The following is a 12,637-nucleotide window of genomic DNA, read 5'->3' on the forward strand; positions in this document are numbered from 1 at the left end:
AGATAAAGTAGGTGTCTCCAATCAGATTTTAGCCCATGTTCCCCAGCTTCTGATGTTGCTATTACCCCACCCACTCTCTGCCACTTTTTAAGTTCTGGCCTAAATATTTATTCCATTGATCCAAGGTTGGACAAAAATGAATTTAGAAAATCAAGGGGAAGAAGCTACAAAGGCTTAGAAATTAACGCACAAAGCACAAATTTCTTATTCTAAGATGATAACAGATAATTTGACTAATAAAACTTGTTTTCTGTCCTCACTCCAATATGGCATAACCACACTTATTACCTATTAATATATGGCCTGATCTATCCATTCCCACTGCCAAAGAAATATATTTTCTGCATATTCAGAAGCATGTTCTTCATGTTGAACCAGTTGTTGATGTTTTGGTTATTTGGAGGGTTTGTTTATTTGTTTTTAACGGTGTGAAGGATCCTTATTCTGGCCTCATTTGCAGACAGCCATCATTGAGCTCAGGGTAGTTTGAGTAGAAAAAAATCTAATTCCAGCTCTGGTTACTAATTCCTTTCACATCTCCTGAAGGGCCAGCTCACCCTCTTTCAGCTCTCTAGAAGGCCTGTACAAACTGAAATGGAATTCTGATAAGGGTGGAGAGACTCTTGAATTAGCTCTCCTGGAAATTTAGAATTGAAGTGAGGCCATTTAGGTGATGATGAGCCCTGGAATTTTAAGGTCAACAAATCTGGAGCTGAATGTCATGTGTGGGCAGAGGACATTGTTCATAGCAAATAAAGCAATCAACCAGAAAACTGTAAAGGTAACTGCCTAGAAAGAGAAGCTGTCTAAAATCTTTGCAGTTCTCATCAGGCACAGCTCTGCCTCTATTTACTTCATGTCTGTGCAATTCCTGTGTTTTTCTTCTTAAGCTAGTTTGAGTGGGTTACTATTCCACAGAATCAGATACCACTAAGGTATAGTTTAATACCTTTTGTGATTTTTAAAGTCTTAAAAAGCTAAGGACCTGAAACTATACTACACAGTTTGTTCAACATAACAAAGAGTATTGGTCTCAAATCAGCATCCATTCTATACATTCATTGTTAATATGAGGAAGTATCTAGAGTGTGACAAGAATATATGCTTAAGAATATTCATCACAGTATTATTTTTTATCCCACGTTAAAGAAAAGATTGCCTTGTACATCCATAGTATGGAGTGATTTTATTGGCTGCAAAATACAGGGAGTTTTTAGTAGGAAAAATGGTCATACTATGTCATGGAAAAGAACCTATATCAATTTGTATCTAAAATATGATGGCAACTATATAAAACTATATAGAAAAAAAGATGAGAAGTAATACTTGCCCATGGCTGATAGGATTATGAATGGGTTTTTTTCTGCTTTTTATAACTTGAACTTTACAAATTACCCCTGCCCCACCAAAATAAAGGTGGAAAAGAAAGGAAATACACCTCCGAAATCTGTACTTAAATTTCTGGTAACTCAGATTCATACTCCCTTCGAATTAAAAAAAATTTTTAACTCAATTGAGCTTTGTGGTAGAGGAATATTTTTAAAATATTCCTGGAAAAACATTTCTTCCTATTTTGTAGAGGCATTTGTGTTTCTTTAACATGGGTTTGGTGCTTGAGGGCTGTAGACTTTAGGAGGGTTCTTTACCAACCTGAATGAGATCAACAACTCAGCTACAGCTCTGAACACAGTGCTTATCACATATAGTAAGTCCACAATATTGAGTTGATTAATGTATAAATGCAGCTCTCATATCCCTTTTTGTGAATGATACTCAAAGGCATATGGTTAGGCGAACCTAGTTCAGTGCTTTGCTCACTTGAATGCACATAAGACTCACCTAGGGAACTTGTTAAAATAAAAGTTCTAACTGGGTGTGGGGTGGAGCTTGAGATTCTGCTTTCCTAACATGTTCCTAGGTAATGCCAGCACTGTTCTGGGAATTGCATTTGTCCCAATTAAAAAGAGGTGCAGTGATTACCCCAAAATGGAACTCCAACTTGAGGAATTCCATGGTAATTAAATCTTATTATGGAACAGTATTACAAAATGGGAAAATAGTTGTAATACTGTAGCTTAAATCCTTGGATTTTAGCTCCCAGATATATTGGAGTACAGTCATGCCGTATTTCATAACTAAATAACATTGTGCAAAGATTGTTAACTATTTGTAACGGCAAAGCCAGTAACTATGTTAACTAAGTTCATATTAAGCTGTAGTCATGGTATATTTGGGAAAAGCCAGAATATTGAAATTGATTTTTAAATAAGGATAGTTATATTCAGATGCACAACATGAGAAAACGGTGCCAATTTGGGGTGAAGACTGAGAAATTTTCAGATTATCATTTTCAGATAATTTTTTAAGTTATCATTTTTTCATACTTGAACTGTTTTTCTGGGTGTATCATTAAGCTGGGCAATACTAAAGTTGGTTGCTCTCCAATAGCTCTAAGAAAGAAACCTACTGGAAAATTACAAGTGGAATCCTGTTAAAACATGCCTGAGTGAGATTTAAAACTTGGCCTTTGCTCAAAGGAAATCTTGCTGTAGTAGCCAGGAAATATTCCTAAAGCAACTTCCGTGACTCTTTATTTAATCCTTATCAAACAATTACGTTGACCTCTGCAAAAATTTCTTTTTCCTTGGAATCCATCATTTTTAGGGACAACGTTCTGGACTTATATTTATCTAGGTTCTACATTGCAACAACAACAAAAAATTCACATTTTATTTGTTGCCAACACCAGTTTTCTTGCTCCAATGGCTTTTCCCCAGCCACCAGGGAATCACAAAGTTTATAAATTGGAGAATCAAAATTTAGATAAGTAAGGAGGGTTCAGTCTACAAAATGCCAAAGCTACTGTTCAATTGATCAGACTAGTCAAACTGTCAGACATTGATCGTATAGACCCAAAAGGCATTGAATTTTATCTCACAGTCACTAGGGTTGTGTTTAACCCTCACTTGGAGACTCCCCTGGTGGCACAGTGGTTAAGAATCCGCCTGCCAGTGCAGGGGACACGGGTTCAGGCCCTGGTCCGGGAAGATCCCACATGCCGTGGAGCAACTAAGCCCATGCACCGCAACTACTGAGCCTGCACTCTAGAGCCTGTGCGCTGCAACTACTGAGCCCATGCATCGCAACTACTGAAACCCACGCACCCTGGGGCCTGCATGCTGCAACTACTGAGCCCACTTGCTGCAGCTACTGAAGCCCATGCTCTGCCACAAGAGAAGCCACCATAATGAGAAGCCCGCGCACCGCAATGAAGAGTTAGCCCCTGCTCCCCGCGACTAGAGAAAGCCCTTGTGCAGCAGCAAAGACCCAATGCAACCAAAAATAAATGAGTAAGTAAATAAATTTATTTTTTTAAAAAAGAGCTACTTGAAACCCACTAAACTCACCAATAGGTAAATTGTTTTTGAAATAAACAGAGTTTATAAAATACTCTGATGTCAAGAAAAATCAAAGATGTCTCCTTCCACACAAAGGAACTAATACTAAAAAATGATTGAAAGAAAATAGATTAAAATTAAATTCAGAATATGAAATTGAAAAGTTAAAGCGTCCCATTATTTTGAGAATTGTGATAATACTGAACCTAACTAAATGGTGTTATTCTAACGTTATTGGTGTGCTCACTGGATAATGTGCTTCCTTATTACTGCAGATATGGGAATTTCCCATACACAGAAACTCAGTTGTAACAGTTGTTCTTAATAACATCAAAATGAAATTGTTCTTTCTCCACATACTTTATTGTGATCGTTGTGACTCACATCCACACACGGTTTTGAGCACCATGGTCAAACCCACAAGTCCGTGTTCCTAAAGGGTGGAATGCAGGCTCAGACCTGGGATTGTGAGGAATTCTCCACTGGATTGGAAATATAAAATAATTAAACAAACTGGTCCTTCACCACAGATGGTTTAAGAAGCACTGGTCTTGAACATTGCGTGCTACATAGTAGGTGCTCAGAATTACTTGCTGAATGAAGGAATAGATAAAAAGGTGCCACTGGTAAAACAAAATTTCCTCATACTAATGTTTTGTTTTTGTTGTTGTTTTAAAAAGGGCTTCAAATGCTTGGCTATTTATTTATTTTTATTTATTTATATTTATTATTTATTTATTATTTTTATTTATTTATTTATTATTTATTTATTTAATGGCTGACTGTGTTGGGTCTTCATTTCTGTGTGAGGGCTTTCTCTAGTTGTGGTGAGCGGGGGCCACTCTTCATCGCAGTGTGCGGGCCTCTCACTATCGCTGCCTCTCTTGTTGCAGAGCACAGGCTCCAGACACGCAGGCTCAGTAGTTGTGGCTCACGGGCCTAGTTGCTCCACGGCATGTGGGATCCTCCCAGACCAGGGCTCGAACCCGTGTCCCCTGCATTAGCAGGCAGATTCTCAACCACTGCACCACCAGGGAAGCCCCCTCATACTAATGTTTATGTATTGTGCGTGACAGTTTGTTTACTTGTTCAGTATTCATCCATTATCTGTAATAAGGTGAATGAGAACTGGGTTAGGAGTCTTCTACCTGTTAGCCATGTTATCAATACATGCCAGTCAGTCTTTCTCTGCCTTTAAAATTTCCTCATTCAGCTTCAAATGAAACAGCGAATGTGAAAGCACTTTTTCCTTTTTTTAATAAAACTGGGTTTTACAAATGTGAGGTTTCATTGTTATTAACCTTTTTTTTCTTTAAGTGTAAGTTTCAGGTGTACAGCATTATAATTCAACATCAGTATACACTGTAAAGTGATCACCGCCACAAGTCTAGTTACCATCCATCACCGTATGGTTGAGCCCCTTCACCCATTTCTCCCACCCTCCCAACCCCTTCCCCTCTGGTAACCACTAATCTGATCTCTGTATCTATCCGTTTGGTTCTGTTTTATTTTGCTTGTTCATTTTTTGTGTGTTTTTGTCTTGTTTTTAGATTCCACATATATGTGAGATCATACGGTATTTGTCTTTCCCTGTCTGACTTATTTTGCTTAGCGTAATTCCCTCTAGGCCCACCCATGTTGTTGCAAATGGCAAGACTTTGTTATTTTTTATGGCTGAGTAGTATTCCACTGTGTAATACATATACCACATCTTTATCCATTCATCTGTCAATGGACACTTAGGTAGTTTCCATTTTTTATTCTCTAAAACCTAGGATCACTACACTTCTCTATGAAATATGAATTATGAAAAAACTAAAGAATATTGGTTAGGAACATAAAACACAGGAAGAGAATATTGCCGTGAAATAAAAGCTGGTCTGACGAGCCCCAGTGCTCTCTTGGCTAACACTCTGCACGTCTTTGTGATGTCCACATTGTATCACAACAATAATAAGAAACCCTCAGACTCCTGCAGTGCCTTTTGAACTATCCAACAGAGAATAACTTATTTTTGATATAGTTTTAGTCAAGTGTATTTTACAGTATTTTAACTCTTTAAAAATTAATTATTCAATATGGCCATATGGTACCTGCATATTAACCAGACAGTATTATTAACCAAATCTTCCTACTCTCGAGTCATGCCAGCAAAAGTTGATTAAGTACTATAGATGCCCACATATAAGGCGAGGTTTTCTCCAAAATTATCAGAAAAGGGAGTTGCTTTGTATTTGGGTCTTTACAAAGTCAAATTACAGAGTTCTTTCTCAGTTACATAGCTTTGAGAGCAAAGTACTGTCTTGGGGAAACATTACCATGGAAATCACCTCAGTCGATGCTACTTTTAAATGCTTGTAGAGGTCACCTGAGAGAATTGCTAGAAAAGATAGCAAAGAAACAACATGAATTTAATAACTTATTCTTCATAATCACTAGTATAGATATCAATGTAAACCAGCCTTTTAAAGATAAGTTTAAAAAACAATACTGTATATGATTATGTTGCAAAGATCAAGAGTAAATACCTATAAGATGCACTGGATATCACTATTATGCAGCTGAATAATTCCCATGGGCATCTGTTATGGGCTGAATTGTGTCCTCCCCAAATTCGTATGTTGAAGCCCTCACCCCCCAGTGCAACTTATTAAAAGATAGGGCCTTTAAAGAGGTAATTTAGGTTAAATGAGATCATAAGGGCTGGGCTCTAATCCAGCATGACTACTGTCCCTAAAAGAAAAGGAAGCGACACCAGGGATGCATGTATTCAGAGAAAAAAGCCATGTGAAGACACAGCAAGAAGGCGGCCGTCTGCCAGCCAAGGTAAGAGGCCTCAGGAGAAACCAAACCTGCTGACACCTTGATCTCGGACTTCCAGCCTCCAGAACTGAAAGAAAATAAATTTCTGTTGTTTAAGCTGCCCAGTCAACGGTACTTTGCTCTGGCAGCCTGAGCAGACTAATACAGCATCCTATATGTTGATTCGAATGGTGGAGTTTCCCAAATGGCGTAGATGGAAGTTCAGATTACGTGCCCCAGGAACCTGCCAGATGGTTTAAAGTGGCCTTGCTCATGAGGACAAAGCAAGTGGCAAAGATGTTTGTGAAGTTTGATTGAAATTGTTTCATAAAATAAGCATGAAAAAGGTAATGTTCTAAAAATATTTTTTAATATTAAAAGTTGACGTTCAGCTATTTCATCTATATTCCTTTATGTTTTTCTACTAGAGTTTGCTAAAAAATCTTTTTTTTTTTTTTGATGAGCTTTTATTGGAAGAAATGGGAGATTGCCTTGTAATTAGGCTTTCTGCAAATTTGGGTCTTTTTAAAGATTAAAGTATAGCCCTCATTAAGAAATAACATGATATTATTTAGTATAGGGATCAGTCAAATTAACTTTGGAATAAAAATGGCATTACTGTGTACAGAATTTAGTTGAGTTTCAAACAAATGCTGTTGGGATAAGTTTGGTAGGGGTTAATCCTGTAGATATATGGTATGAATAGCTATTTGTTTTTTAAATAATAGAACACTCTCCTTTATCCCATGCTCTTACATCAGTGGCCATTGTTTTCTGGTTCACAGAAAATGCTGGTATTCACTGAGTATAAATGGAGATGACCAGTGATGTGCTCCTGTTTCTTTTTTCAAAATTCAGAAACCGTGTATTTCTCATCCTAAAGAGTTACAGGTAGTCCCAAATTATGCATTTCCTTGAAAAGTTTATGCAGAAAAAAATCAGTCTATTCCCAAGTTCCTCAGTGAAGATATCACATTACTGACTTCACTTTGAACTTGGACATGCTCCAAGGTGGAGATCCATGAAGCAGTAACTATTAAACAGGGAACACTTACACACAAGTTTTCTAGGCTAGTTACCTCTATGACAAAACTGACAAAATGCATGCATATACCCTCTTCTTCAAAGTTGCCCTGCCAGGGAAATTTCCTACCCAAGTCAGAAGCCATTGCACCCAATCAAAAGAGCTTTTCTGGTGAAGAGGTAAAACCTCAGGAACCACAAGAGGTAAATGAAAGGAGGAATATTAGTATTGCCTTGTATTGAAATCAACATGAGGAGATGCATATAAAATAGGTAAGAGGCTATAAACAAGTATGAATTTTGATCAAAGTGGGGTTTAGGTGCATGTATGTTCCATGTAAATGAACTTTAGGTGCTTCCCAGTTCCACTTGGTCCAGAGAATAGAATGACACTCACGTAAGGGACATGGTTCATATGAATAAGCATTTAGGGTCTAAAAGAGGTTGAACCACAGTGTGCCCACCTCACTGGCAGCGTGCTTTTCTAGGGGATCTCAGTAACACCTGTCATCATTTGCTATGGGTGTTTATACCTGCAGCACTGAGTATAATGCTGTGTACACAATAGGTGGTCAGTAAGTGCAAGTTAAACCGTAGGTATCTTGTCAGTAGTTTTGGAAAGGTGGAGAAGGGTGGGTACTGTGAACTTTCTTTTCATCATAACAAGTTATTTTTCATCATTCAGGTATTTCTGTAGTACATATAGAAGAATGTGAAATTTATAGAATTACAGGCATTTATGAGAAAATTGACCAGTATATTAAATTGAATAAGATGTATGCAGCTGGAAAAATGATTCTGGAGTATTTATCAATGGCATGAGTGTCAATCTTCATGCTCACGTAGCTGCTCCTCTGGCTTTTCCTCTGTGGGGAGCTCCTCTCCGAGGCCAGCGTCAGCTGCACCATCATCCTGTCTGGCTTGTCTCCATTCTCGGGCGTGTAGTTGCCCAGGTCATTCACCTCCCCATCACTGTAGCTGCCGTCCAGCAGGACCGCGTGTGGCTGAGGCAACCCGCAGGTGCAGGGAAGCTGCGGACACAGCAGACGCACGTTGGGATGTGAGCTCAGCATCCTCTCAGAAGCCTTTCCAAAGAAGCTGCCTAGTGGAGAGCATTGCCTTTTTCTAGTTTTTATTATGGGGTTGGGGGAATAATGGTGGTGGCACAGTAAACATTCTAAAACAGCAGGTAACCCATCAACTGTTAGGAAACATCACGTCATATCAGAGATGCACAAGAAGGTTCATGATCAGATAATCGGCATGTTCTCCATGAGATCATAAACTGATATGAGCCCTGATAAAAATGTTTACAATTATTGCATGTGTGTGTGTGTGTGTGTGTGTGAGAGAGAGAGAGAGAGAGAGAGAGAGAGAGAGAGAGAGAGAGCGCGGGGGGGGGGGGGGGGGGGGGGGGGGGGGAATTTGAAAGGTGTGGCATTGTGGGGATAGTTCCTCCTATGTAGCTAGAGTTTTCTGGAGGAGATAACCATTGAATTGCAGACAGGAGGATGAAAGGGAAACCAGGTAGGAGGGAAGATGATCTGGGAAGTGATGGGAGATGTATGAGGTCATATATGGAGGAAAATTTCCTAGAATGGAGGATATGTTTCCCTGGAAGCTTTTATATATATATAAATATATATGTATAATATATATTATATATGTTTATATATGTAATGTTTATTGAAGCATTTATTATAGTGGCAAAAAATGGAAACTATACTGCCCATTAATAGGGGAATAAATCATGTTACATCCAAGCCATTTATTATACCACTATTAAAAAGAATGTCTTGGAAAAAGAAATTCCTGGAAGTTTCTTTTATGATACCTCTACGTTCATAAATCATTTGTTCCACTGTGTTGAACTGCCATTTATTTTTATCAGTAAACTACCAACACCACCAAGATTAAAGGGACCACGTCTTAGTTAGCTTGGCTTAACAGCTCCTGGTATATGGTAGGTGCCAAATAAATATTTGAATGAATGAAAGAAGCCCAGAGTAAATTTCACACCGTTTTTGTTTGCTCTTCACACCAACCCATGAAGTAGGTGGAGGAGGGGGTGTCATTGTCCCATTTTACAGAGGAGGTTGGGCCTGGCCAGGGTCCAGAGCTAGTCCAGGTGCCCATTCCAGGGCAGACACTCCAGCTCATGGTAAAGTCACCTTCTCCTGCGGCTTCCGCTCTTTCCTCTCCTGCACGGTGGTCAGGTAGTTGACGGCCGCATACTCCAGCACCGAGAGGAACACGAACACGAAGCTGACCCAGAGGTAGATGTCCACGGCCTTGATGTAGGACACGCGGGGCATGGAGGCGTTCACACCCGTGATGATGGTGGACATGGTCAGCACCGTGGTGATCCCTGCAGACACAGTGAGAAAGAAGCATGGGTTTGTCTTTCACCAAACCCACTGGATGGCTTCGTGCCTCTGTTCTTTCTCCCAGCTGCTCCTCTAGCCTAGAATGTCTCCATCCCTGCCCCCTCTGTCTAGCAAACACCTGCTCACCTTTCCAGTTTTAGCTTTTATGAAGCTTCTCCTGTTTCTCCATCCCCCGTGCTCACCCTCTCCCGGCTCTGTGTCCCTGCATCTTCATCACAGCCTTTGCATCACTCTGTTCTTCTGCAGAGAGCCCCTGACAGGTTGGCAGGGTCTTCCCATTCAATTGCTCAAAACAAAGATTGCAGGGGACTTCCCTGGTGGCCTAACGGTAAGGATTCTGGGCTATCACTGCCCTGACCCGGATTCAATCCCTGGTCGGGGAACTGAGATCCCACAAGTAAATAAATAAAAAGTAAATAAAATAAAAAGTAAATAAAATAAATGAATAAAAAAACAAAGATTGCATATATGAGCAGGTATGTATATTTCTTGTAACTCCTTCTCCAAAAAAGGGGAAAAAGGTACACAAGTTTTATTTTAATCTTTGTGCCCTCGTTGCTGGTGTAGAATCTTGCAGTCCTGGGCCTCTATTACCAGCTGTCAGGGCACCTCTGGCAGAGCCCCATCCCACTATGCTGCACCTGGCTGCGCATTCTGCCATGTTGACTTGAGGACTCAGTCAATTTTTACCAAGAATGATGTTAACCTCATTTATGGGAAACAGATTTTTCAAACTAGAATGTTTATTTATTGAGCACAGTAACTGTTCAAGCTACAGAACAACCGTTAAAGGCCAGGGCATCTGTCAGTGGAAATTTCCCCAAGATTTCAAATTAAGCTCAGAACATTTGCTTGGCAAACACCAAATCACAGCAGATTGGGGTCATCTTAAGGGCCAGCGCCAATCCTATTTCACTAAAACCTGGTGGGTCATCTCTCCCTTGAAGCTCCTGGACGTATTAGCAATGGTGCCGTGTGCGGAGTGGGCGCGATATTTAAAGCGGGGAAGAGAGTTGATAGCAAATAGCTGTTGATGGAAGGCTTGTAGAGTAGGGATTCTCAGACTTGAGTATGGATAGGAATTACGGGGGGCAGGGTAGGGGGGTGGTCAGTGAAACAATGATAATAATAGCTAGTTCGTGAGCTTTTTTTATGCGAATTAAGTGGGATAATGTATGTAAAACAGCCCAACACTTCACAATTAGTATTAGCTGTTACTATGTTACCTTATGGATTGAAAGCAGTGACAGACACCAATGATAAGGTGTTTTTATCTTTGTGAACCAAGGCAAAAGATCACGAAGACTTGATCAACAGATCAATGAGTAAGAAGAAGAAACCAGTCAAGACAGGAAAAGGTAATAGATGCGCAAGAAAGTGGAAAAATAACAATAAAAAAAGAAATTTGGACAAGCAATTTAAAAAAGCGAGACTTCCTAAAATCTGGTTAGTTTTCTGACTTTAACTTGAAGAATGTGGGACTTCCCTGGTGGCGCAGTGGTTAAGAAACCGCCTGCCAATCCAGGGGACATGGATTCGAGCCCTGGTCCGGGAAGATCCCACATGTCGCAGAGCAACTAAGCCCATGCGCCACAACTACTGAGCCTGCGCTCTGGAGCCTGCGAGCCACAACTACTGAGCCCACGTGCCACAACTACTGAAGCCCGCGCGCCTAGAGTCCAAGCTCCACAAGAGAAGCCACCGCGATGGGAAGCCCGCGCACCATAACGAAGAGCAGCCCCCGCTCGCCGCAACTAGAGAAAGCCGCGTGCAGCAATGAAGACTCAATGCAGCCAAAAGAAAATAAATTTTTAAAAACGGAGAGATAAATTGAAGAATAATTTGCTTACAATAAAGTGCATAAATCCTAAATATTGAGCTCAATGAATATATGTTTCTATAACTACCATACAAATCAAAATATAAAACATTTACAGAAAAAAAAATTACTGGGGGAGCTTGTTCAAAATGCAAATTCCTGGTCCTCTCTCAGAGCTTCTGATCCTATACATGTAGATGGGACCCCGGATTCTTCATTTTAAACAATTTCCCCCAAAGACTGTCACAAAGATCCCTTGGGCCACCTTTGGAGAAACCCCATTACAGAATGTGACTTTCTTAGGCAGGTGGGCAGAGAAAGCACCACAGACCAGGACCACCCACCCCAGAACTCAGCTCTAACAAGATTAAAGATGAGTTGTTTACATGGGAACCTATGGGGACCTAGAAACAGCTTTGCTGCATAGTTTTGTTTTGTTTTTTTTTCTTTTTTGGCCTCAATGCTTTTGGGATCTTAGTTCCCAGACCAGGGATGGAAGCTGGGCCCTCAGCCATGAAAGCACAGAGTCCTAGCCATTGGACCACCAGGGAATTCCTGCTACATAGATTCTTAATAGTGGCATTTTACCTGTGAATGAATAACAAAGTTTTTCCAAGTTATAATACCAACAGGGGTTCAGGGCCAATTTGGAAAGGATGGTTTTATCTGGAAGGAATTACTTGTATTTTCAGATATCTGGAATGTGCACTTGAGAGGTTTCTTACCTAAAGGGACTCTGGCGGGCACAGCTCTGCGGTCGATCCAGAAGGACACCCAGGACAGCATGACCATCAGGGTGGCGGGAAAGTAGGTTTGCAGCAAGAAGAAGAAGATGTGGCGACGCAACGTGAAGTTAATGTAGAGACGGTTGTACCAGCCTGGGGGACACAGGAAGAAAAGAGAACACACAGCAGAGCCACTCAGCTCCGTCATAGGACAAACTTTATTCAGAGAATCATAAATGCCTTAGATGCTTCCCTGGAAACTTACCCTACCTTTATAAAGGGGAAGTGAGAAAAACCATGGAACAGAGTGATTATACAATAACTCATACCGCATGGGTGAGTCCATCTCAAGGAATTTTGGCCCCCATTCTGTACGTAAAGGGAACCAGGCCATTGAAGACTCTTGTTACTCAAACTACAGTACAGGGCCCAGCAGTACCGCCATCACTTGGTTGCTTGTTGGAAATGCAGACTCTCGGGCCC

General features: G+C 40.5%; 1 protein-coding gene across 1 annotated transcript in view; it reads right to left on the minus strand.

Moving 5' to 3' along the window:
* Positions 1-7,090: 7,090 nt before the first annotated feature.
* GABRR1 (gamma-aminobutyric acid type A receptor rho1 subunit) overlaps positions 7,091-12,637 on the minus strand; it is a 32,943-nt gene continuing 27,396 nt past the window's right edge. Inside the window, exons 7-9 of the mRNA XM_029223976.1 lie at positions 12,155-12,307; positions 9,395-9,591; positions 7,091-8,254 (exon numbers count right to left, since the gene is read on the minus strand). Coding sequence (XP_029079809.1) covers positions 7,961-8,254; positions 9,395-9,591; positions 12,155-12,307 — 644 coding nt within the window. The 3' untranslated portion in view covers positions 7,091-7,960. The remainder of the gene's footprint in view (positions 8,255-9,394; positions 9,592-12,154; positions 12,308-12,637) is intronic.

The sequence above is a fragment of the Monodon monoceros genome, unplaced genomic scaffold (assembly GCF_005190385.1).
Source record: "Monodon monoceros isolate NGI ecotype Baffin Bay Population unplaced genomic scaffold, NGI_Narwhal_1 Super_Scaffold_15, whole genome shotgun sequence".
Lineage (NCBI taxonomy): Eukaryota > Metazoa > Chordata > Mammalia > Artiodactyla > Monodontidae > Monodon > Monodon monoceros.